The sequence below is a fragment of the Geotrypetes seraphini genome, chromosome 7 (genome assembly GCF_902459505.1).
Source record: "Geotrypetes seraphini chromosome 7, aGeoSer1.1, whole genome shotgun sequence".
Classification (NCBI taxonomy): Eukaryota; Metazoa; Chordata; class Amphibia; order Gymnophiona; family Dermophiidae; genus Geotrypetes; species Geotrypetes seraphini.
In genome coordinates this window covers 179,715,408-179,741,265 of record NC_047090.1, presented here as the reverse complement: position 1 = coordinate 179,741,265, position 25,858 = coordinate 179,715,408, and the positions used below count along the sequence as shown (strand labels likewise).

Below are 25,858 nucleotides of genomic sequence, written 5' to 3'. Positions count from 1 at the left end.
CCGGCTCCCTCCTCTGTCTTGCTGCAGTGTTTGCGCACTTGTGCGGCCCCAGAAACATTTTTTTCGGCCAATGCGGCCCAGGGATGCCAAAAGGTTGGACACCCCCGATGTAAAGACTTTGCTGTATTGTTTTGTATGAATGCTCATTATTGTATTTGATTTTAAGTCCAAAATTCTAATTTTTTAATATGCTTATTTATTCTTTTTTATGTATGTTTGTGAAGTTTTTCTTTTCACTGAAATTTTAAATTTACAATTATCATAAAGCAAAAACAAAAATAATAATTTGGGGGCCATTAACAAATTATTGCAATGAATAGACATCATTTTCCTAATGAAAGTACATTTACATGTAGGGGGAGGGTAAATAGTTCTTTTAAAGGTTTGATTAATAGATTGAAATATAATATATAAATGATATCTTGAATTCAATTACTTGTGGGAAGGGTGGTTGGGGGGGAATAAATTCATGTATGTAAAATCAGAATTGTATGAATAACAAGTGATTTGTAACAGTTAATATGATGTAGTATTGTGCACTTGTTGTAAGATGAAAAATGAATAAAGAATTAAAATAATAATAATAATAATTTTTAAACAATATCAAACTCAGACTCTTTCTGTAAGAGGAACCTGTTTTGAGTACTTTGCGGCCCGGCAGTCTCCACTGTTTATGTGCTTATGATTTCAATGTTGGAAGTCTTGTTTTGAATGATTGTAGTTCCCTCCAACACTTACTAGAAACATAGAAAGATGACGGCAGATAAGGGCTACAGCCCATCAAGTCTGCCCACACTATTGACCCACCCTCTTAAGTCTACTGACCCCCTTAAGTATAATTGTAATTATACTGCCACTCTACTGACCTGCTCTTTCAAGTCTATACCCTAGTGACCCTATTCCTTGGCATGACCCTCGTAGGGATCCCACATAGGTATCCCATTTGTTCTTGAAGTCTGGGATGCTGCATGCCTCGATCACCTGCACTGATCGAGGCACGCAGTGCTTTTGCTATTCGGCTGTTTCCACTTTGGATAATTTGTTACTTTAACATGCAAAATCAGCCATTTGGAGACATCACCTGAGTGAATCACTTATATTCTATCAGATGGTGTGTTCCATTACATATGCAAGTTCATCTTGAAGTCAATACTGTCTACGGCAAACACGGTCGCTGCTTGTTAATACTGAACAATCCATAAAAATATTGGGAGTAACTTTGGATAAACATCTTACATTGGAAAAACATACCGATTTGTTTAAGAAATCTATCTCGGTGCTTTGGAAGCTTCGTACCATTAAGAAGAATTTTGTTTGTTGTTGCAGTCCTCTATCTTAAGTATTCTTGATTACTGTAACATTGTATATTTAGGTGCTTATAAGAAAATTTTTAAAAAATTGGGAGTGGTTCAGAATACTGCTGTTCGTCTCATTTTGGGCTTTAAAAAATGGGAGTATATTACTCCTTTTTATCAAAAGCTCCATTGGCTGCCGATGGAGTCTAGAGTTTTGTTTAAGCTTTCATGCATTTGTTATAAAACAGTTTTTGGTATGATTGAAACATATAAGTACATCACGGGACGCATCGAGTCAGAAGATGATATCTTCTGGCTCATGGGACCCTCGACCACCAGAGGGCATCCGCTGAAGATCAGGGGAGGGAAGTTTCATGGCGACTCCAGGAAGTACTTCTTCACCGAAAGAGTAGTGGATCATTGGAACAGACTCCCACTCCAGGTGATAAAGGCCAGCAGCGTGACGGATTTTAAGAGAAAATGGGATACTCACGTGGGATCTTTAAGGGAGCAAATTCAGGGGGGAGGGATACTTGGAATGGGCAGACTTGGTGGGCTATAGCCCTTTTCTGCTGCTTTTTTCTATGTTTCTATGATGGCAGATAAAGGCCAAATGGCCACAGCATCCACTATCTCCTCCTCTCCCTATTGGCTAAGGCTCTTAACATTTGCATCTCCTCTTCCTATTGGCTAAAGCTCTTTACATCTGCATTGTGAGGTCATAGGGCTTTATGGTTATAGAAACAGACTCCCACTCCAGGTGATAAAGGCCAGCAGCGTGACGGATTTTAAGAGAAAATGGGATACTCACGTGGGATCTTTAAGGGAGTAAATTCAGGGGAGGGGATACTTGGAATGGGCAGACTTGGTGGGCTATAGCCCTTTTCTGCTGCTTTTTTCTATGTTTCTATGATGGCAGATAAAGGCCAAATGGCCACAGCATCCACTATCTCCTCCTCTCCCTATTGGCTAAGGCTCTTAACATTTGCATCTCCTCTTCCTATTGGCTAAAGCTCTTTACATCTGCATTGTGAGGTCATAGGGCTTTATGGTTATAGAAACAGACTCCCACTCCAGGTGATAAAGGCCAGCAGCGTGACGGATTTTAAGAGAAAATGGGATACTCACATGGGATCTTTAAGGGAGTAAATTCAGGGGAGGGGATACTTGGAATGGGCAGACTTGGTGGGCTATAGCCCTTTTCTGCTGCTTTTTTCTATGTTTCTATCTTGTTCCTCACTTTTCTCTGAGTTACTCTAATGAAAGTACATGAAGAGTGCATCTGTTTATATATCCCTCCATAAAATCTTGTCATTATAAGAGGTTCCTTGAGAGAACCTTTTCATTCCAGGCCGCCAAACTGAATATATGGCTTTTGGAAAAATTATGTTAGAGTCTTCTTATTTTGATTTTAGAAAACAGTTAAAGACACAACTATTCGATAGGTTGGTATCTTAATGCATTCTGTTTTAAAACTTTTAACATGTTCTTCTCATTTTAATCTTAATTTGTTGTATTTTCATCCTAATTACACGTATTTTAATTTGATGTATTTATCTGCATTGTATGTATTAGCCTGGTTTGCTGTGAACCGCCTAGAACCTTCCGGTGTGGCGGTATTTAAAAAGAAATTATTATTATTAATGACATTTGTTGTTTCTGAGTTGAACTAGAGGCATTTCCTTGCCTGCAATGAATGGATGAGACTGAAAGGACTAACGGTTTGTCTGACTTTACTCACCTGGTAATTTCTTGTTGAAGCTGCAACACTGTGGGGATATAAAACACCACCCCAAAATAAACGGTAGGCTCCAAAGCATACTTGTCTAGCTGCTTCTTCAAAGGCTTTTCCAAATCCACCCACCGGCGTTGGTTCTGTTTATTGTAATACCACAGAGAGAAATATATAATCTGTAAAAAAAAAAAATTAATTAAAAATAATAAAATTTATGAGGTTTAAGTTACCAAGCAAAATATTTGCAACTAGTTTTTTAGCCCGTTACATTAACGGGTGCTAGAATATGTAATGTAATGTAATTTATTTCTTATATACCGCTAAACTCCGTTAGGATTCTAAGCGGTTTACAGAAAATAGACAAGTGTGCATTAAAATTATAAGTAATATAGGTTTACAGAGAAATATACATTAAAGGATACAATAAAAATAAGATAAATAAATAAAGAATAGGTACCGTATTTGCCGGCGTATAAGACGACTTTTCAGTACCTTAAAATCCTCCCCAAAGTCGGGGGTCGTCTTATACGCCGGGTACTGTTTAGAGAGCTGCACGGGGACGCCCCTAGGGTCGCAGGGATCCCGTGGGGACGCCCCCTAGGGTCGCGGGGATCCCATGGGGACGCCTCCGAGGGTCGCGGGGCTCCTGCGGGGCTGGATGCTCAGTCTTCTGGATGTACGCGGCTCTTCTTCTCCCTACCTTCTCTGCTTGCAGCACAGAGCCGAACGGAAGTCTTCCCGACGTCAGCACTGACGTCGGAGGGGAGGGAGGGCTTAAACAAAGCTTAAACAAAGCCCTCCCTCCCTCCGACGTCAGCGCTGACGTCGGGAAGACTTCCGTTCGGCTCTGTGCTGCAGGCAGGGCAGATAAGGAGAAGGAGAGTAGCCTCGCAGTTCGAGTGGCTACCAAGGGAGAGGGGCGGCCGCCCCGGTTGCAGCACAGCCGGCCAGGTTCCCTTACTTTTGTGGCACTTCCCCGACCGACCAATAACAGCCCAGGTCCGACAATCCTCCCTGCCCTGTAGCCGCGAATCTAAATTACCTTCTTACAGCAGCTGTAAGAAGGTAATTTAGATTCGCGATTAAGGGCAGGGAGGTTTGTCGGACCCGGGCTGTTATCGGTCGGTCGGGGAAGTGCCACAAAAGTAAGGGGACCTGGCCGGCTGTGCTGCACCCGGGGCGGTAGAGAAGGTGTGCGGAAGAAGGGGTAGTCTTATACGGCGAGTATATAACAAAACTCTATATTTTAACTAAAAGTTGGGGGGTCGTCTTATACGCCCAGTCGTCTTATACGCCGGCAAATACGGTACTTAGAAATTCCCTTACTGTCCCGAAGGCTCACAATCTAACTGAAGTACCTGGAAAAATAACAATTAGTTGAGTAATAAAAGTAAGAAATAGAAATAGAAGAAAAAAAAAAAAGAAAATAAACATTCTAACAAGACTACATTGATCTAAGGACTTTGAAAGGTAGAAAAGAAGAGAGATAGGAATAGCTGCAGAAAGGAGGAACCGTTGAGCAATAGAATTTTGGAGAAATTTAAATGTTAAAAATAAAACAAAACAAGGGGCAAATCAATGAATGAAATTAACAATAAAACATAAACTGGAAAAAAAAAGAAAAAGGGAAAATATAAATCAGATCAGTCGGATTAAACTCCAGATTGAGATGACTTCACTGCTAGGCCGCCAAATTTCACCAGGTATCATCCGATCCTTGCCAACACACCGGAAGCCCCAGAATAGATATGTAAACTTAGGCATTTCTTTCTCTCTTTCTGTATGTGTCTTTTTTTCTTTCTCCCAGCCCCCCTTTCTTTCTGTCTCTCCCCCCTGTCCAGCAGTAGCCCTTCTGCCTTCTTTTTACCTACCAATATTCCCATTTTCTTTTTTCCCTTTCCTATTTCCACCCCATCCAGCATCATTAGAGTACCCGTTGCATTGCTGGTGTTCCAGTGTCTCCTCTGCCTTGGGTCTGGGCCGGCTATTGTGGGCCAGGATTGCCAGGGGTGCCCTGTGGGACAGGCAGGGCAAGGGTCAGCAGAGGTGGGGGAGTTCTGGGTGGCAGCGTGAGTTCACTCTGGTGCGGGGCCTCTGCAGTGTCGCGGGGAGCTGGTGTCTGCACTTCTAGCCACTTCCTCTAGAGTCCCTACTGCAGCGCACAGGCGTCGCATCGCGCGGTGGTGACGTCCAGGCCTTGCACTGCCACGTCTCTCCTGAGCCGCGACGAAGAGGGCAGGGGGTGCTAGCGGCTGGCAGCCGCCGCTCCGCACCGCCTTTCGCCTCAAGCCGCCGCGGCCTCCTCCCGGCAGCCGCCGCTCCGCACTGCCTTGCCGCGGCAGCGTCTAAAGACACTTCGACCCGTAGCGCCGTATTGTGAGGTGGAGAGCAGGGAAGCTTGTCTGGCGCGCATGCGCACTCGTGCCGCCGCGACAGATCAGGGAACACGCGGCGCGAGTGCACATGCGCGCTTAGCGTTTTATTATATATGATGCACCGAAGATGGCAAGGGTTAACACCAACGTAATGTCTGAATGTACTTATTCTGCTTTTACCGGAGACTCGGAGTGGCACCATCTTACTGCACATTCCCATAGATTCCATTAGCTCCTAATTTCTTTTTTTTTTTTTAATCTTTATTCATTTTTAAAACTTTCAACAAGTGTAACATAAGATACAAATCATTTTATACTTTAACGTCACTTAATATACCATCAAAGTTTAACTCACATCAAGTACCTCTCCCCCCCCTTATACCCAACAATTGTACTTAAGCATAATAAATCATAAAATATTCCCTCTCCCCCTCCCCACCCTGGACGTGTATGAACAAAGGGAGAAAATAATATTCATTCCATACAATGTTTTGTTAATGGCTCCCAAACATCCCTAATTTTTTTTAAATGCCCCTGTTGTATGGCTATTACCCGTTCCATTTTAAAGATAGCTCCTAATTTCTTATTACATTCAATTTTTCTCTTATTTTCAATTTACAGTTTTGGTTCAACTTATTACTTGTCTCACCAACTTTCTGGACGTACTGCAGCCATTATCAAAGCTTTCCTAGAGGGAACTTAGATGCTGGCACTTAGACCTGTTTGAGTTGCGTCTTAAGTTTCACAAAGGTGACCAAACTGACAAGATGAACACTGGAGGATTTAAGGCATGACCCCCCCCCTTTACTTCCTCAGTGGTCATGACCCCCTCCCACCAACCAAAGAGCAAAAAAAAAAACCAACAAAATACCCCACTCATAGGCTTCCCATCAGCTGAGGTGGTTTTGGGGATTTCTGGCGGCTCAGCTGATGGGGATTCCCCCTGCCAGGATCAGCTGAGCCACGGGGTATATTGCCTGTGATTGAAACGAAAGCGAGTAATTTGTTCACTTTTGAAACCCAGTTGGGTTAATTGCTCCAGGCACTAACTGAACTAATTAATTACCTCCACAGTGGGTTTTTTCTACTACCGTGTTTCCCCCAAAATAAGACAGTGTCTTATATTAATTTTGGGTCCAAGAAATGCATTAGGGTTTATTTTGGGGAGGATGTCTTGGTTTTTTTTCATGTATAACAATCATCTCTCCCTTCCTCTCCTCCACTCCAATTATTCCTCTTTCCTTTCTGCCCTCCCACCATGTGCAGAATCTTTCCTCACCTCTCACCCATCCCCTTATGCAGCATCTTTTTATCCCTCCCTCCCATCCCCCTGTTCAGCAGAACCCCATCGTCCCTCCCACTGTGAGACTCGCATACCTCCGCTCCAAGGACTCCAAAAACAGCAGCGGCGGCAGTGCTGCTTCGCAGTCTTCCCCGCCGGGGCTGGGCCTTCCCTCTGCAGCATCTTTCTATCCCTCCCTCCCATCCCCCTGTGCAGCAGAACCCCTCTAACCCTCCCACCGTGACACAGCAGAGGGAAGGCCCCAGCGGGGAAGGCCACGAAGCAGCCCATTCAGAGTGCTGCTGCCACTGCTGCTTTAGGAGGCCTCGGAGCAGAGATATGTCAGGTCTCACCAGGGTGGGGGGTCGCTGCATTGACGAGTCTGATTTTCTGGGGAATCGGGCAATAGTAGGGATGGAGTCTGGAAGTATCGGGGACATTCAGGGGGGTGGGGGGCTTCAGGAGTCAATCTTAACTAGGGCTTATTTTTGAGATAGGGCTTATATTAGGAACATCTTTAAAAATCATGCTAGGAAACAGAAGACGGTTTTCCTGCTGACTTGGGATGCCTACATTCAGTCACTATCCCCTAGGGCTCGGCGTTTGGTGTCGAACTCCTTCTAACCAGCCTTTTCTTGTTCCTGATATTTGTCCTGGTACTCCGCTGTTTCGTGGGGACGGGTGAATGGTGTGACTGATGGAGTGGATGGATGTGAGCTTGGTTTTTGAGGGGGTGTGGGGGGGCTTTTTGTTTTGTTTTTGAGGGGGTTCTGGTACAGGGTGGGTTGTTGGGTTCGGTCGCTGGACAGTTGGAAGGCATATGAGTACAGCCTCTGCTGTTTGCTTAGGATCTGTTTCTGGCACGGGGGGTAGGGAGGGGGTCCGGGGTGGTTTGGGATTTGTGGGAGTGGGGGGGAAGGGGGTGAGGGAAATGGACAAATGTTACTATTGTTGGACTGTTTTGGGCTGTTCTTCATGTTGGTGTTTTCTATGCTGTTCAACAATAAAAAATGATTTATGTACTCTAAAAATCATGCTAGGGCTTATTTTCGGGGAAAAGGGGCATTTATATATTTTTGGACCTCGTAGTCAGACAAATATTTGAATTTATTGGTTATACAGCCTTTTCTATATAATACATTTCTTTCTATGCTTGTGAAATCAACAAGCAGCAAAACAAAGCTCCGAGTCATGGTTTCATACAGTAACAAAAGGTGACAGCTGCAAAAAGACATGATGCAACTCTCCAAAAATGTGAAACTTCTTTTGGAAGAAGTCGGACGTGTTTATTTCTTTGAGCGTGACTATTAATCATTCACGCACCAGATAGAAAAAAAATCAGACCACAAAGATAAACAGAAGCTTGGAATTCCTGTGCAACCAACGGCCAGCTGGTATCTTGTATGGGAGAGACTGCTGGAATGTTTACTTAAGTAGCAACAGGGGCACAAAAAATGTTTAAAAAAAACAGAGAGGAAGACATGAATGCAACTGCCTAGCGCTGAAATCAGGTCTTTAAAAACACAGACCTTAAGAACTCTAGGTCCTGTCAAATTGCGCAACGACAGATATAACCGAGCTGTTCTATGGAAATATAAAAGAAATATGTCCACACAAAAATATTCATCTACAAAACAACATCAGAGATTATATATGTGCCACGTTTCCTTAAACGGAGAAAAGACCTCAGTGGACAGGGACAGATTTTTCAAACTCTCAAAAACTACAAGAACGAGAGGGCACTCGGAAAAAACGGAGGGGGGACAAATTCAGAACCAACGCTAGGAAGTTCTTCTTCACCCAAAGGGTGGTGGACACCTGGAATGCGCTTCCAGAAAGTGTGATACGACAGAGTACGCTACTGGGTTTCAAGAAGGGATTGGATGATTTCCTGAAGGAAAACGGGATTGAAGGGTATAGATAGAGGATGGGATGATTTCCGTTCAGCCGGACACCCCTGTCTCACTGAAGAGAAACCTCAACAGGAGAAACAGAATGGCAGCCTCGCTGAAGAGAAACCTCAACAGGAGAAAATAAAGTTCCAGTCACAGCCAGAATTCAGGAGCTAGTTGAATAGCGACCATTTCCTGCTGGGAGATAGAGAATACTGGAGATACAGGAGGAGTGCCAGCCAATGGGACCACCTGTTAATCAGTTTCTCTCTCTCCGCCTGCTGGTAGATGTGTGCTATCCCATTGGTCTCTGGATTCATCTGCTGCTGTTGCTAGGGAAGGGATGATTTCCTGAAGGAAAAGGGGATTGAAGGGTACAGAAAGAGGATACTATGCAGGTCCTGGACCTGATGGGCCGCCGCGTGGGCATGATGACCCAGCGGAGGCACTGCTTATGTTCTTATGTTCTCAGGAACATCCCTGAGAAACTTTCTATGGCAAGTATTAGGTTGCCACAGAGAAATACATCCTTGGTCTCAGAAAAACTCCGTTATGTATCTTACTATAATCGCTATCAAAGCTTTAAAATAGGTATTCAACGAATAAATTTCCAAAAAAGTAGGAAACAAGCACTTATCTCAAATAGACACTTTGTCCTCTGATATTGCAAAAATCACCGCAGTTTGCAGTTGAAACCAAGTGCTGATTTGCCACACTCGGAAGAGTAATTCAAACTCCTTTTCTAGATTTCCCCATTTTAAATATAATATAAAAGAAATGCCATTATGAGAGCAACTACAACACTTTTATGGTAATGTGCTCAAATGTTCGAGCTCTTTCTAAAGGAGGGGAATGTGGCCCAGTGGTTCGAGCTCCTGCCTTGGCACCCTGAGGTTGTGAGTTTGCCTCATCCTCCATTGCCCCAGGTACCACAGTTAGGACTGTGAACTTGCCGGGACAGATGGGCAAAATACTTACCAGGGTGGTTTGAAAAGTTAGGTAAAAAAACAACAACTTAGAAACATAGAAATAGACGGCAGATAAGGGCCACGGCCCATCAAGTCTGCCCACTCCAATGACCCTCCCTATCTATCTTTGCAGATAGATCCCACATGTTTGTCCCATTTGGCCTTAAAATCTGGCACGCTTCTGGCCTCAATAACCTGAAGTGGAAGACTATTCCAGCGATCAACCACCCTTTCGGTGAAGAAGAACTTCCTAGTGTCACCGTGCAGTTTCCCGCCCCTGATTTTCCACTGATGTCCCCTTGTTGCTGCGGGACCCTTGAAAAAGAAGATATCCTCTTCCTTAAACAACGTAGTCTCCATCAAGGGCTATAAACTATGTCCAGCCACTTCCTGGTTTTTTTGTAAGTATTTTTCCTACGATACGAAAAAAAATGGAAACTTGCTAGACGTGGTTTATAGCCCTTGATGGAGAGACTATGGGCTCCTTTTACTAAGGTGCGCTAGCGTTTTCTAGTGCACGCAGGATATTACCGCGTGCTACGTGGCTAGAACTAACGCCAGCTCAATGCTGGCGTTGGGGTCTAGCGCGAGCGGCAATTCAGCGCGCGCTATTCCGCCCGTTAATGCCCTAACGCACCTTAGTAAAAGGAGCCCTATGTGGTTTAACTTGCGTTTTTACGAAACTACCCTCGTAAGGGTACCTGATTACTATCCGATGTATTATAAACCGCTTTGGGTGAATCTCTTCATGAAAATTTGCTTGCCTTTGCTACAAGACCATAACTGGTTCATCCCCAATCTATCGATCTCATCATTTCGACTTTCCAGGCCCAACTTGTACACGTAGCGCCTACTTGTTCACTTTCCCATCCTTGAAGGGCTGTATCTACAAGAGATTCCTCGATAGAACATTATCATTCCAAGCAGGCAAATGGAATAAACGTTTAACCAACTTGATCTCAAACGCTCTTTCTTACCAAACTTTTAGGAAATCAATCCAAACTTATCTCTTTGACAAATTTCTCTGATTCCATTTCTACCCTGATGTACTTCTAAAGGTGAGTAGTGGAGAACCTTAGAGTTCGGTGCTGGGGCCGATCCTGTTCAATATGTTTGTGAGTGACATTGCTGAAGGGTTAGAAGGAAAAGTGTGCCTTTTTGCAGATGATACCAAGATTTGTAACAGAGTAGACACCGAAGAGGGAGTGGAAAATATGAAAAAGGATCTGCAAAAGTTAGAGGAATGGTCTAATGCCTGGCAACTAAAATTCAATGCAAAGAAATGCAGAGTAATGCATTTGGGGATTAATAATTGGAAGGAACCGTATATGCTGGGAGGAGAGAAGCTGATATGCACGGACGGGGAGAGGGACCTTGGGGTAATAGTGTCCAAAGATCTAAAGGCGAAAAAACTGTGTGACAAGGCAGTGGCTGCTGCCAGAAGGATGCTGGGCTGTATAAAGAGAGGCGTAGTCAGTAGAAGGTGTCGATGCCCCTGTACAGGTCATTGGTAAGGCCCCACTTGGAGTATTGTGTTCAGTTTTGGAGACCGTATCTGGCGAAGAACGTAAGAAGACTTGAAGTGGTCCAGAGGAGGGCGACAAAAATGATAGGAGGCTTGTGCCAGAAGACGTATGAGGAGAGACTGGAATCCCTAAAGGAAAGGAGGGACATGGGAGATATGATTCAGACATTCAAATACTTGAAGGGTATTAACGTAGAACAAAATCTTTTCCAGAGAAAGGAAAATGGTAAAACCAGAGGACATAATTTGAGGTTGAGGGGTGGTAGATTCAAGAGCAATCTTAGGAAATTCTACTTTACAGAGAGGGTGGTGGATGCTGAAATGCGCTCCCGAGAGAGGTGATGGAGAGGAAAATGGTGACGGAGTTCAAAGAAGAGTGGGATGAACACAGAGGATCTAGAATCACAAAATAATATTAAATATTGACTAAGGCCAGTACTGGGCAGACTTGCATGGTCTGTGTATATCTGTATATGGCCGTTTGGGAGAGGATGTGCTGGGGAGGGCTTCAATGGCTGGGAGGGTGTAGATGAGCTGGAGTCGGTTTTGACAGAGATTTCGGCAGTTGGAGCCCAAGCACAGTACCGGGTAAAGCTTTGGATTCTTGCCCAGAAATAGCTAAGAAGGAAAAATTTAAATTGAATCAGGTTGGGCAGACTGGATGGACCATTTGGGTCTTTATCTGCTGTCATCTAGTATATTACTAAACCGCTCTGAACTGTTTGTGGTATTGCGGTATATAAAAATAAAGTTATTATTATTAAATCCCAATAAATAAATAAACAAACAACCTGAACTAGGTTGCCAGGGTCAGCTCCAACTTGGCTACTAAAAGAGAAAATTCCTAGCATGATGAAGAGGGGAAAGCATGTGAAACATTGCTCATGGAATGCTTTCCAACGCAGGCATGCAGGCACACGTCAATGTTGGTGTCTGTGTTTCTGGCCCACATGTGAGAGAAGTAGGGTGGTCTAGAGTCGTACAGAGGAAATCGGCAGAGAAGGGCGCGAAGCAGCGTGTTTATACTGCTGCCTACGCCGCTGGAGCCGGGAGGCGACGGAGAGGGCAGGGGGTGCCAGTGGCCGGCAGCCGCCGCTCCGCAGGTGGAGAGCAGGGAAGGTTGCGCATGCGCGCAATGATCTTGCCTCATGTGAGGCCAGACCGTAAGCCGTGCATGCGCACTTCCTAGCTACAGCTCACGGAAAACGGACGCACGCATAGGAAGTGTGCATGCGCGGCTTACCATTTTATTATATTAGATGACAACTTTGAATGAGGTAAAACTCTTTATAGTTTATAAATCTTTCCTTAATTGCTTCTGATAATTTCAGCTATACACAGCTGAAAGCAGCGCAACATGAAGAAAGTGAAGTTGTGTATAGCTGAAATTATCAGAAGCAATTAAGGAAAGATTTATAAACTATAAAGAGTTTTACCTCATGCAAAATTGTGATTTAGATTCTAAAGTATCAACTCCAAGAGACAAGATTTTGGTATAGTCCTCTAGGCTTTTTTGTAGAGGGGATAATCAATATCCAACTTGTGCCTTGAAAACTTGTACCTTAAGTACTGGTGGTCACGTCCGCAACCGCCTTCAGCTCTCACCCCCTCCAGCACCGGACACATCCGCCATCTTACATCAAGCAGTCACCACCAGGAGAGGTGCCGAATTTCACGAGAGTTCACGAGATTACGTACACACGCACAAGTTGCACTGCCTCCAATGGTTACCTTACATTCTGGAACGTTGTCTGCCTCACTGCTGTAACCTTATGCAAATGCTTTCCTGCGTCTGTATGTGATTGTCCACTCCACCTCAGCATCGCATACAGACACAGGAAAGCGCTTGCATGAAGTTACAGCCGTGAGGCGGGCAATGTTGCAGAACAATGGTAACATACCAAGGGCCTCAAAATAGTACCTGGCGGGCCACGAGTTTGAGACCACTGGACTAGATGGACCATTTGGGTCTTTATCTGCCATCATCTCCTATGTTACTATGGTGCTGCAGCTCTGGGGGCGACTTTTTACTTATGTCACCCATGAGCCCTTCCAACTGTCAACGTTCCTATCAACGTCACGCTTAAAAAAAGATGAGATCTGAGTGCAATGTTAAAGGAATAGGATGCCCTAGGGCTCCTTTTACGAAGCCGCGTTAGCGGCTTTAGCGAGCGCGACTTTTAATCAAGCGCTAACCCCCGCACTAGCCGAAAAACTACCACCTGCTCAAGAGAAGGCGGTAGCGGCTAGCGTGCATTAAACCGCTAACGCGCCTTCGTAAAAGGAGCCCCTAGTCTCAACCAACTAGCTTGTTACTTTATGCAATTTTCTTTAATTTCTCGCTTCGTTACCCACATTGGATCCTTTTTGAGGACTTGAGTTGAAATTTAAGCTCACAGTTGATTTCTTCTAGTATGTAGTCTTTATTTTTTTATTTCTTCTTTGCTTCAATTTCCTTTCTGTACAAGTTATGCTTGATTCATAATGAAAATCAATAAATAAATCATTTTTAAAAAAAGAGGTTCTTCTCTAGTTTCAATACGTATAAATTACATTACATTAGGGATTTCTATTCTGCCATTACCTTGCAGTTCAAGGCGGATTACAAAAGAATTATCCAAGATGTATTACAACAAGAACTTACAAAAAAAAAAAAATTGGTCATTTTCAAAAAGAGTGAGAAATGGGTAAGGTTATTTGTTTGGGGTAGTTGGCTTTAGTGAGAGGTGGAGTTTGAGACTTGCGTATTATTTCTTTTTTCAGAGTTTTCTTGGAGAGTATGGTCTTCTTGTAGTCGAGGGATGCCGTCAGTAGATTGGCGATTTGATTGTCTAGTTTGGCTGCTTGAGTGGCCAGGAGGCCATCATATAGTTTTTTCCGTTTGACCTCCTTATGAGAATGGGGTGTGAGTTTTCCTATGTCTGGTTGCGGTGTTGTGGATGAGGCGGTTATTCAGGTAGTTTGGACTGTCTCCGTATAAAGTCTTAAATAGTAGGCAGTAGAATTTAAATTGTATTCTTGCTGGGATCGGAAGCCAATGCAATTGGAGATATGGTTCTGTAATGTGATCATGTTTCTTTAATGAGTAGATGAGTCTTAGTGCTGTGTTTTGGATTGTTTGTAATTGTTTTGTTATGGTTGTAGGGCATGGGAGGTAGAGGATATTACAGTAGTCAAGTAGGCCTAGTATTAAGGACTGAACTATGAGCTGGAATTGAGTTTTCTCGAAGAATTTCCGACCTTGTCTTAAGTTTCTCATGACTAAGAATGACTTTTGTATTGTTTTATTGATTTGCGGTTGCATGGTGCAGCATCTGTCGATAGTTATTCCTAGCAGTTTTAGGGTGGTTTGTATGGGGTAGTTGATTGCGTTGATTTCAATGTTGGTTATGGTTGGTATTTTGTTGTTTTCTAGGAGGATGAATTTCGTTTTATCTGGGTTCAGTTTCAGTTTGTGAAAAATATGCTTTTTCACTTAGCTACTAAGGTTTAGAAACAGTAAACCCCTTTGTGATGGCCTGACAGACTTCCCAGCCGGTCAGGCACAGGTTGCCGAGAGAAGGTAGGAATCTGAGCCAGAGTTTGTATCTGATTAATTTATGTATTTAAAGTTAAAGGAAATAGTATAGAAGCTATAGTGAGATTAGTGGTGACCATAAAGAGAATAATGATAAAGATTGTTTTTAAAAATATCAAATAAATTGTTTAAATTATGTTTTAACAGTGCCCCCTCCTGATGAAGAGCCAAAACTCGAGTCGGGGGGTCATGGAGTTTTACCAGAGCTGACACAGTAGTAGAAAAGCACTTTAATGCACAGTTTGCACGATAATACTGCGGTGAATCGAGTACCCAACCTGCTGATTTTTAGAATAAAGTGAATATAATTAAAGTTAAAGGTTGGGTCAGGGACCGTAAAAATGCTATGATGGTCCCGATTCTACCCGCAGTTTGGTGTCATCACTAAACACAGGGTTAGGTGGTCTGAGCACTTTTACTAATTTATAAATATATATCCTTACAAGAGCTGTGATTGTTTAAGAGACTGAAGAGTTTCATCACAGAGTTAAGTAAGCTTTCCCCATTTGGTTGTATATGCGCATCCTTTGATGGTTTCCTACCTCTCGGAGCTCCAGGCGCTGTGCCACAGCCTCCAGGCACTCCTGCCCCACACTCTCCACAGACAGCGTGAACTCCAGAAACTCATTATTCAGCAGCTGGATCCGGGCCACCAGGCAGCTCTTGCTGGATACCGTGTACCTCCGAGTCCTCTTTAATTTTATCCCAAAAGGCAATGGCATCTTCCTATCTGTGCTTCAAGAGTCAAATCCCACTACAGTCATCCAGCAGCCATTAAAAAGAGATGGAGGAAGCCAAGTGCAGGGAACATCTACAGCTCTTTGAAGAAAAGAAAAGTGAATTATTGCCTGAGAGAGTGATACAATGATTCCCCAATCTCAGAAGCCGACATGAAAAACAGCATTTAAGACAATTCCTCAAGACTGCATTTCTGAAACTACGGCTCAGGCTTCAGACCTGAAAATTTGCTTCAGTTTGGGAAAAAAAGCTGTCCTACATTGACTTAAAGACCATCCCAGCCCATCCTCAACCAAATGGCCATGTACGAGACACAGACCATAGAACATAGAAATAGACGGCAGATAAGGGCCACAGCCCATCTAGTCTGCCCACCCTAATGACCCTCCCCTACCTGCCCAGTACTGGCCTCAGTACTTCAGAAAAAGCACAAAATTAATGCATGTAAGAGGCCCAGGGATAAAAAGAGAAGTAATGTACAAAGTGCATGTGACTGGCAGCATTCTCAATACAAGCTATTTGATATTTGATCTAATGAAATGAAAGCCTCCTTCATTCTTTCGAACCCTGGAATACCCTCTTGGAATACTCCACTGAAATTCAACAGATGCCTCTCAGGGCAGAACAGGCCAAATCAGACAGCAAGTCTAAAACGGAGCTCTGCGCCCCCTTCTTTTAAAGAAGCGATCGCTTCATTAATATACAAGGATAGTTACTTTTAAATTTTCCTTGTAAACCCTCCAACTTTTTATTAAATATCTGCAATTTTTACGTTTAAAAAGAAACTGCATCCCTGCCAGGCAGTCTGTTTACTTTCATCTGAAGTCAGCTGGCAGAAGTCATCACCGCAAAAATGTCTTGGAGCTCCGTCATATTTACTGACTCAACACAAGCCCGGAAAGTTCACATTCTTGCTCCCACGGCAAAAAAACAACAACAAACTATTACTATTATTTATGATTTCTACAGTACATCGCTAACGGCCTCTTTTACGAAGCCGCGCTTGCGCTAATGGCCCCAAAGGCCACAGACATTTAAAGGGCTTCGGGGCTGCTGCCGCGCGGTTTTGTAAAAGAAGCTGTAAATGTATGCAACACTGCACAAAAACATAAACGAGAGAGCCCTCTCTATGCAGAGCTTTCAGTCTGGTCCAAACATATAAGACAAAAGATTTTAGGAATTCCAAATATTCAGAAAACAGTTAAAACCAAGATCGAGATCAGCAGGGGTAAGATTTACGGGGTGGAATAATTTTTAAATGAGGAAAGGCTGAAGAGGTTAGGGCTCTTCAGCTTGAAGAAAAAGCATCGGGGGGGGGGGGGGTGTGTGTATAATAAGGGTTTACAAAATCCTGAGTGGAGCAGAATGGGTAAAATGTAAATCAATTGTTTACTCTTTCAGAAAGTACCAAGACTGGAGACACTCCATGAAGTTACATGGAAATACTTTTAGAAAATATTTTTCACCTAATAGTTCATTGCCAGAAGACATCACAATAGCATTTAGCATACGTGGATTTAAAAAAAAAAAAGTTTGGAGAAGTTCCTGAAGGAAAGTCCATAATCTGCTATTAAGATAGACAGGGGAAAGCCACTGCTTTCCCTGTGATCGATAGTCTGGAATCTTGCTACTTTTTAGGATTCTGGGGAAGATTCTTAAAACTAAAATGTGCCTGTTTAGCATGCATGTATTTTAGCGGCTTACCGTGGTTTTTTCTGAGTTTTCTAGTAGAGAATGACACGGTGACAAAATTCATCACCGTTCCCGTCCCCGCAGAAAACCGCGGATAATAAACTCATGTCATTTTCTAGTGTCTATTTCAACCTCATTCCTTCTACACCAGCATTCTTCAAAGCAAAGCTTGTGGGTCAGTGGTCGTGGCCATTCATACTCTGATTCTTATGGGAGCCAAGGATAATGAAGCCATTGTGACATCACTGATGTGATTGGCTCTTAGGCACTGGTGGAATGAGGCATTATGACATCACAATATCTGCTCTGGATACCAGAGACTGTCATTCTGTAGTGTCTGTTTCAACCTCAGTCCTTCTACACCAGCATTCTTCAAAGCAAAGCTTGCGGGTCAGTGGTTGTGGCATTCATACTCTGATTCTTATGGGAGCCAAGGATAATGAAGCCATTGTGACATCACTGATGTGATTGGCTCTTAGGCACTGGTGGAATGAGGCATTATGACATCACAATATCTGCTCTGGATACCAGAGACTGTCATTCTGTAGTGTCTGTTTCAACCTCAGTCCTTCTACACCAGCATTCTTCAAAGCAAAGCTTGCGGGTCAGTGGTTGTGGCCATTCATACTCTGATTCTTATGTGAGCCAAGGATAATGAAGCCATTATGACATCACAATATCTGCTCTGGATACCAGAGACTGTCATTCTGCAGTGTCTATTTCAACCTCGGTCCTTCTACACCAGCATTCTTCAAAGCAAAGCTTGCGGGTCAGTGGCTGTGGCCATTCATACTCTGATTCTTCCCTCTTTCCTTAAAGAATGACATGAAGATGGTTTCCCGCGGTTATCCGCGGGGACGGGAACGGTGATGAATTTTGTCACCGTGTCATTCTCTATTTTCTAGCAGTCTCTGATACTGTCATGCAAACGTAGTCAGGTCATTGATATTAAAATGAGCACTCCGAGCGATGCTCTATAATCACCGAGTGATTCCCTAACCTCGGTGTGCCACATTTGCGGCCAAAATTTGCCGACAGATCTGAGCTGTCGCAGCCTTACTTTCTGATCAGTGCCTGAACACTAATTGGCTCAGGCACTTACAAGAAAGTAAGGTTTGAGAGCTCAGACCTCTTCCCCCACAAACACAAATTAAAATTTTTTTTTAAAAACCAAATTGAAGATCATCGGGAGAGATGCTCACTCTCTCCCGCTGCATTGCACAATCACCCGACACTGCTAAGCCTCCCCTCCCCCCCACAGCGGGAGAGATAACCACTTTCTCCTGCCATTGCCTAACCCCCCTATGCCCCCGACCTTTCCATTTTTCTGATGACCCTCCTGCCCTTCCCTACCTTATTCAGGGATGCCTACGTGCTCCTGCTGGTAGGCCCGTCTCTTACAAAATGGCGGGCCTTCCCCTTCCTGGTGCATCCTGGGATGCGCTGGGGAGGGGCCTAAGGCTCTGATTGGTCCAGGTTGCTTAATACCCCTCCTAGGGGTGGGGCCTTAGGCATCTGGGCCAATCAGAGACATTGGCCCTTCCCCGGTGCATCTGTTGTTTGGAGGGGGGGGGGGGGGGGGGTTGGTTGACGGTAGGAGAGAGATTAGGCATCTCTCCCGCTGCGGGTGTGCGTGTGTGTGCGCAGAGTTGGAGGCTATCAAGAGGATTGGACAATGGCGGGAGAGAGTGGGCATTTCTCCTGCTGCCAGGGGTGGGTGTCGGAAGGACATGGAAGGAGAGTGGGCATCTCTCCTTCTGATCTTTAATTTGTTTTTTGGGGTTTTTATGCAAACCTCATTTGCATCCGCTGTTTTTGGAGAATGACTCGCTTTTTTTAAAATCGTTACAAGAACGGCTTCGACAGCAACCCATCGGTTTTTACCGCAAAGCTTTGAGGATCTTTCCCTCCGTCAGGTATTTGTGACCTGGGTTGTTGGAAGCAAGATACTGGGCTGACTGACCTTCAGTCTGATCCAATATGGCAATTCTTAGGTTCTAAGATTTGAATAATATCAGAGAATCAGAAAGAGAAGATGCACCGACTCAAGAAGTCTAAGCCAAGCATGCAGTACTGTGAATAGAAGCAGGAGTCTGGAGTTTGCATTGGAGGAAAAAGGCACAGATAAAAGTGATTTGCCTACATAGCAGAATTCATGGAGAGATGAAAGGAGAGGCAGTGAGACACAGCAGAATAAAATAAAAACTTGAACTGTACGTGGGAAGCACAAAGAGAACCAAAGCAGTGACAGAAAAGGGATGTAGCATGGGTATAGGTGATTTTAACATGCCGGATGTTACAGCAGTTGGTAATGGAACCCATGCTTATTAACAGGGAACGTGTTTCTGATGTTACCTTGGATGATCATCTGGCATCCAGTGATCACTGCATGATATGGTTTATAATATTAAAATGGGTATGGAAGGGCTCAATCATAAGAACATAAGAACATAAGCAGTGCCTCTGCCGGGTCAGACCACAGGTCCATCCTGTCCAGCATCCGCTCCCGCGGCGGCCCAAACAGGTCACGACCTGTCTGTATCACCAGAAGGGGCTCCCTTGCCACCTTGGTTTCTCATTTAAGTCCTGTCTTCCTATCGAAGTCCTAACCCTCCGGTCTTGCACATGCACGACCTGGTTTGGTTTCTATACTCATTACCTGGTTAGCTTTCTATACTTGTGTTACATCCCAGCTCCTCCCTCAGTATCCCATGATCCCTTTATCCTTCAGGAATCCGTCCAATCCCTGTTTGAATCCCTGTACCGTACTCTGCCTGATCACTTCCTCCGGTAGCGCATTCCAAGTGTCCACGACCCTTTGGGTGAAAAAAAAACTTCCTTGCATTTGTTTTGAACCTATCTCCCTTCAGTTTCTCCGAATGCCCCCTCGTACTTGTTGTCCCCTTCAGTCTGAAGAATCTGTCCCTATCCACCCTCTCTATGCCCCTCATGATCTTGAAGGTCTCTATCATATCTCCCCTGAGCCTCCTTTTTTCCAGAGAGAAGAGCCCCAGCCTATCCAACCTCTCGGCGTATGAGCAGTGTTCCAGCCCTTTTACCAGTTTCGTTGCTCTCCTTTGGACTCTCTCAAGTACCGCCATGTCCTTCTTGAGGTGCGGTGACCAATACTGAACGCAGTTTTCCAGATGTGGACGCACCATCGCTCGATACAATGGCATGATGACTTCCCGCGTCCTGGTTGTTATGCCCCTCTTTATGATGCCCAGCATCCTGTTGGCTTTTTTCGAGGCTGCTGCGCACTGTGCAGATGGCTTCAGTGATGCATCCACCAGCACACCCAAGTCTCTCTCAAGACTGCTGTCTCCCAACAATACCCCCCCCTCAATTTGTAGTTGAACAACAGGTTCTTTTTCCCTATATGCATGACCTTGCATTTGTCCACGTTAAAGCGCATTTGCCATTTGTTTGCCCAGTCTTCTAGCAATCAAAAGCAAAGGTTCTAGACTTTAAAAAAACTAACTTTGTTTGGATGCAAGATTACGTCAAGGAATTGCTGGATGCAGTAGTATAAAGCGAGAGGTGATGAAAGAGTGAAGAAATGTTTCGATAAGAACATAATAATAGCCTTACAGAGTCGAAACAATGGTCCCATTAAGCCCAGCAGCCCGTTCTCACGGTGGCCAATCCAGGTCACTAGTACCTGGCCAAAACCCAATGGAATAAAGAAGTTGGTGCAATGGAGTGAGAAGTGTGTTGAACAGGCGGGTGATTACGTAGAAAAATGACACATCATTTGTATCTCTAATTGAATTATACAAGTAAATCTCAAGGTATTCAATTTGCTGTTACTTTTTGAAATGCCCTCATGCAGCGTCAGAGCAGGCTGAGATTTGGAATATGTACTTAGTTAGCCAAGGCCCCACTCGCAAACGCTCACCATGGTTCTCACCAAAATGCTGAACCCTTTAAACATGAAGGAAGAAAACTGTATAGGAAATGGTGTTAAGTCTCACCTGGATGAAGACAGTCTAAACTTTAGAAAAACACATGACAAGCACCACCAAGCCTTTACAGCTGCCAACAAAAAATATGTCTCGTAGCGTACCTGAACAGGATGCTAATTCAACCAAGCATAGCATAGAAGACGGCTTACCACAAACCCAACAAAATCAGCCTGGCCTTTTGAAACTGAACTGCAATTTTACTGCATACTTTGCCAACAAAATGAAGGAGTCACTGCCAGGATTTATGGGCAGTCTCTCCCTGTCTTCCTATCAGTTAATCAAGAGCACACAAACCTACCCTCTCTTTACATAAGCATATAGGACTCTTAACCCAATAACAGAGGAGAACCTTGACAAAATCCTGTGAGTTCTCCAACCAACAACCTGCTCCCTCAACTCCTGTCCATCAAAGACAGTGCAGCAGGGGTCTCATAAAAGATGTCACAAAAATTGTGAACTCCTCTGTCAGAAACCACCAACAGCATTAAAAAGGTCCTCTGCTAAAGAATAACCTTGAAGGTTTCCAGACGGTACCTTAACATCTTGTTTCTAGGGCATCTTACAGAACAGACTGTCTATGTCAGTGGTTTCAAAGCTTTCTAGGCTCACAGAACCTCCTAGGCTCCACCTCAACCAGGGCGGAAACAGGCTGCTGGCGTCAACATTTAAAAAGGAGATAGAGCAGCTTTTAAACTAGAAACTGGGGGAGGCTCAAAAGAGAGTGGTTCGAGACAAGGTATCCTTAAAAGATTTCATTATAAAAGGGAAGATAGAGCATCCCGATAGTGAGATTGGAATACAGGCCGCAGTAGACCAGATTTCCTTAAATTCAGAGCAGGCTGATTTTAAAGATTGCAAATTATCTATGCCAACTGCTGAGCAAATTGTAAATAGATATTTCACAAGAAACATGAGAAAGGCTGAGAAGATAGGAGATTGGAGAGGTAATAGTTTGATGTACACAAATGATGAAGAGTAATAATAATAATAATAATAACAACTTTATTTTTCTATACCGCCATAATCTTACGACTTCTAGGCGGTTCACAATAAAGAGAGCTGTACAATCAGCGAATTATAATCTTAAAAACCAATGAATTACAATCTTAACAATCAGCGAATTACAATATAGTATTAACATGTTACAGTGAAGGGTAGTCTTCTCCAGTCATAGTACATGGGCTTGTCATGCCACTGGGGCTTGCACACATCTGTAAAGCTGAAAACTAATCTGTTGGTAGTTTCACTACCAGCAGGGTCTCCTAAGGCGGACAAGTTTCAGCAGAGATGTCAGACTAACAATGTACCAACCATCTGGGCAGCAGCAGATGGGCAGTGCTGGAGGCGGAGGATCGCATTTGATGTGATAACGGTGACGCTGAACCCGGCAATCTACTTCTGTATTCTCCAATGAAAACGTGATGACGTTCATCAAGTCGCTAGGACTCAAACACGAGTCGATGGCACTTAACAGAATGGGAAAGCCAGGATTGGAGTCAATAACCCAATCAAACGGATGAGCCGCTGAAGAATATAGAGACAAGAATCAGAAGTATGAGACCAATGAAGCGGATATAATGCTCTACAGAACTGTGAAGAGGTAAAAGAAAATAAAACATTGGAAAACACAATTATATTTTTCCTTTGAGGCCAGAAGTAGAAAAATATTGGAAACTCTGGAAAACATTTTTAAAAACCCAAAGAAACAGAATGTTGTCTAACAATTTTCAAGCCTTCACATCGATAAGAAGTGGAGAAGCGAGAACAGGCACAATTAACTTGGGGTTTGTAGTAAAGAACAAGATTAGGGGCCATGAGCATAATGAAGGGAAAATAACAAAACTATAGGAAAGAAAAAGAAGGAAAAATGCACTGGACTGTGTCAGCATAAAACCGAAGCCCAGTGGGGTTCTGGTGTCTTCTGGTAACCGGCGAAGCATCTGGGGAAAATATTCTGATCAGCTCCTACCAGCCAAAATTCCAGAAAAACTACAAAGGATCTTGTAACCTCTGGGATCAACTACAGAGAAAAGATTTTCTTCTCATCCAGCCAACTTGGGTTTTATCTGGTGACATTCTACTGCTAGCCAAAACAAAAAAGAATCCAGACACTGAAACAAGAACTGCAGAAGTGATGTACAAAACGCAGGAACTATATTGGAGTCAGTAAAATGTCAATGGCTAAAAGATGCTTCTCATTGATAAGAAGACAGGACCTGACGCGGTCCATGTTTCGAAAAACACTCCTTCCTCAGGGGACCGGGATGTTCAATGTCTCACTTAAGGAGAACCATATGATAGTCAAAGGAAACAGGCGATGTAAAACTCCTATACTGTCCTGTCTTCTTATCTTTTTTTAAATTATTTATCAATTTTTACATTTTGTACAGAAAGATTGAGTGTTAACATTACACTTAAGGAAAACAAACTTTTTATAATACGAAGCATACTCAGACAATCTCAAGTCCTCATTTTTGATCCAAGAGTCATTGAGTGACTATAAAGGAAAATTTAGAAAATACTCAAAGTGGAAAATAAAGGTACAGTGCTCCCCCAGTCATTCGCGGTATTTTCCGACCGCGAATGACCGAGCAGGAGAGGGCAGCCGGAGAGGCAGGAGAGAGCAGCCGGAGCGCCGGCAAGTGAAGGAAATCACTCGTGCTATGCTCCAACCGCCTCTTCCTGTACTAAAGTCGGGCATCACCAATCAGGAGCTGCTTGTCAAAGCAGCTCCTGATTGGGGAGACCTGATTTTAGTGCAGAAGAGGCGGTCGGAGCATACTGCTAGTGATTTCCTTCAATCACTGGCGCTCCGGCTGCCCTCTCCTGCCTCCCCCGCAAAAAAACGTATTCCGTGGTTTTTCAAGATTTGCGGGGGTTCCTGGAACGGAACCCCCGTGAATATCGGGAGAGTACTGTATCTGATGACTGATTCAAGGAGCCTAATTCCAATGAACTAATGCGATGTTCCTTCCCTTCCCAGGCATTTCAGCGTCAGGAAACTAGTAAGTTGAGCCGGTACAAAAAACGCATATTTGTTATCGCCATATCTTATGATACATTTACATGGAAAACGTAAGAAGAATACGCCACCTAACTGCGAGACACCTGGTTTCAATATAAGAAATTGACATCTACGAGTTTGAGATTCCTTACTAACATCTGGGAAAACTTGCATTTTCAAGCCTAGAAATTCTTTATATTTGTTTTTAAAGAACATTTTTATTATCCATTCTTTGTCTGCCAATAATGCGACTCCCCAACATAGCAGACTCTCTCTGAAGACAGTGAAGAAATTGCTCAATAGTAGTGAGGGGGAGGTTTTTGGAGTGCTGCAAGACTCCAGCAGTGCTCCTTCCCGTCTCTTCGGCATCGCAGGAACAATAGTTGAGGAAACTAGCTGGAGCGAGTAGTAATCTCACAGCGTCCCTCCAGTCAGCAGGTACCCAAAGCCATCTTTTAAATATATCACGGGCCGCATCGAGGTGGAAGACGATATCTTCTTTCTTAAAGGACCTTCAACCACAAGAGGTCATCCGCTGAAAATCAAAGGCGAGCAATTTCATGGCGACGCCAGGAAGTATTTCTTCACCGAAAGGGTAGTCGATCATTGGAATGAACTTCCATTGCAGGTGATTAACGCCAGCAGCGTGCTTGATTTTAAAAAGAAATGGGATATGTATGTGGGATCTCTAGCCGGGTGAAGTCTGGGGGTGGGTCATTAGCGTGGGCAGACTTGATTGGGTATAGCCCTTTTCTGCCGTCATATTCTATGTTTCTATCTTGAATCATGTTACCAGCGTCCCTTGTCCTGTCTTCTTTTCAATGAGAACCATCGACATTTCATTTAATCAGTTCCTGCTCTTGGTACATCACTTCTGCAGTCCTTCTTTTTGTGTTTGACATTCCACTGCTACAAATCACGCAGCACACTTACCACAAAAAGTATAAGATTTGTTTTACTTTTGTATGCATGGGCTGTTTTAGTTTTGTTTTAAACTTTTGGACTCGACCATTGATGCAGTTGGGGAAGGTAGGCAAATGAACAGCAAATAAATAAGGTAATTTCAGGACTGTAAGCGGTCTTTCCAAAAAAGTCTCTTTCACCTTCCCTCATATCATAGCACCAGTATATGATGAAGTTAACACTAGGTACAAAATAATACCACCTCTGCACATATGGATGTAAAATAGAATATATAAACACCAAAAAATGGAGCAACTTTACAGCTCTTCAAATATTTCAGTCTTCATTTTGAGTATCAAACATTTTTTTTTTTTTTAATATACATATATAAGAACGTGCAGCCTGGATGGGGATTACTGCGTAGCATTCTTGCCCGAAATGCAATCAGGCTCACGCATCTTTGAGTCACATGTTTTGGGCCTGCCCCGCAATCCAACAGTTTTGGAGACATCTTGGCCTATATACCACATCGCTTTGGGGAAGGCGATGGCTTCCGCAACCGAGGGCGTTATTTGGATTTTTATAATATAGCCTCGCCCAAACCCAGGGGAATGTCAGCATTTATCTCCAGAGCCCTTTTGATGGGAAAAAAAGCCATCCTCACCCACTGGCTCTCCCGTGATCCCCCGTCATATGCACCATGGAGATCCCTAATGATAGTGCACGCAACACTGGAGAGACGCATGGTGGGAGACTTGACTCTTGGCCCGGGTCGCAAATTTTGTCAGGTGTGGGAGCACTTCTGGCGGGACCTCACACCGCGTGCTCGCAGTAGACTTTTGAATCATTAAGATTTTATTCCCACTCTCAGCTGTTGGACTGGCCATGGATTCTTGGGGAGGGGGGG

General features: G+C 43.8%; 1 protein-coding gene across 5 annotated transcripts in view; it reads right to left on the bottom strand.

Annotated features, from left to right (window-relative positions):
* Positions 1-25,858, bottom strand: part of PTPN21 (protein tyrosine phosphatase non-receptor type 21) — a 111,971-nt gene that overhangs the window by 76,134 nt on the left and 9,979 nt on the right. For all 5 annotated transcript variants that reach the window (XM_033951490.1, XM_033951486.1, XM_033951491.1 and 2 more), the window contains exons 2-3: positions 15,192-15,468; positions 3,037-3,206 (exon numbers count right to left, since the gene is read on the bottom strand). In XM_033951490.1, the coding sequence (XP_033807381.1) occupies positions 3,037-3,206; positions 15,192-15,371 (350 nt within the window). In that variant the 5' untranslated portion in view covers positions 15,372-15,468. The remainder of the gene's footprint in view (positions 1-3,036; positions 3,207-15,191; positions 15,469-25,858) is intronic.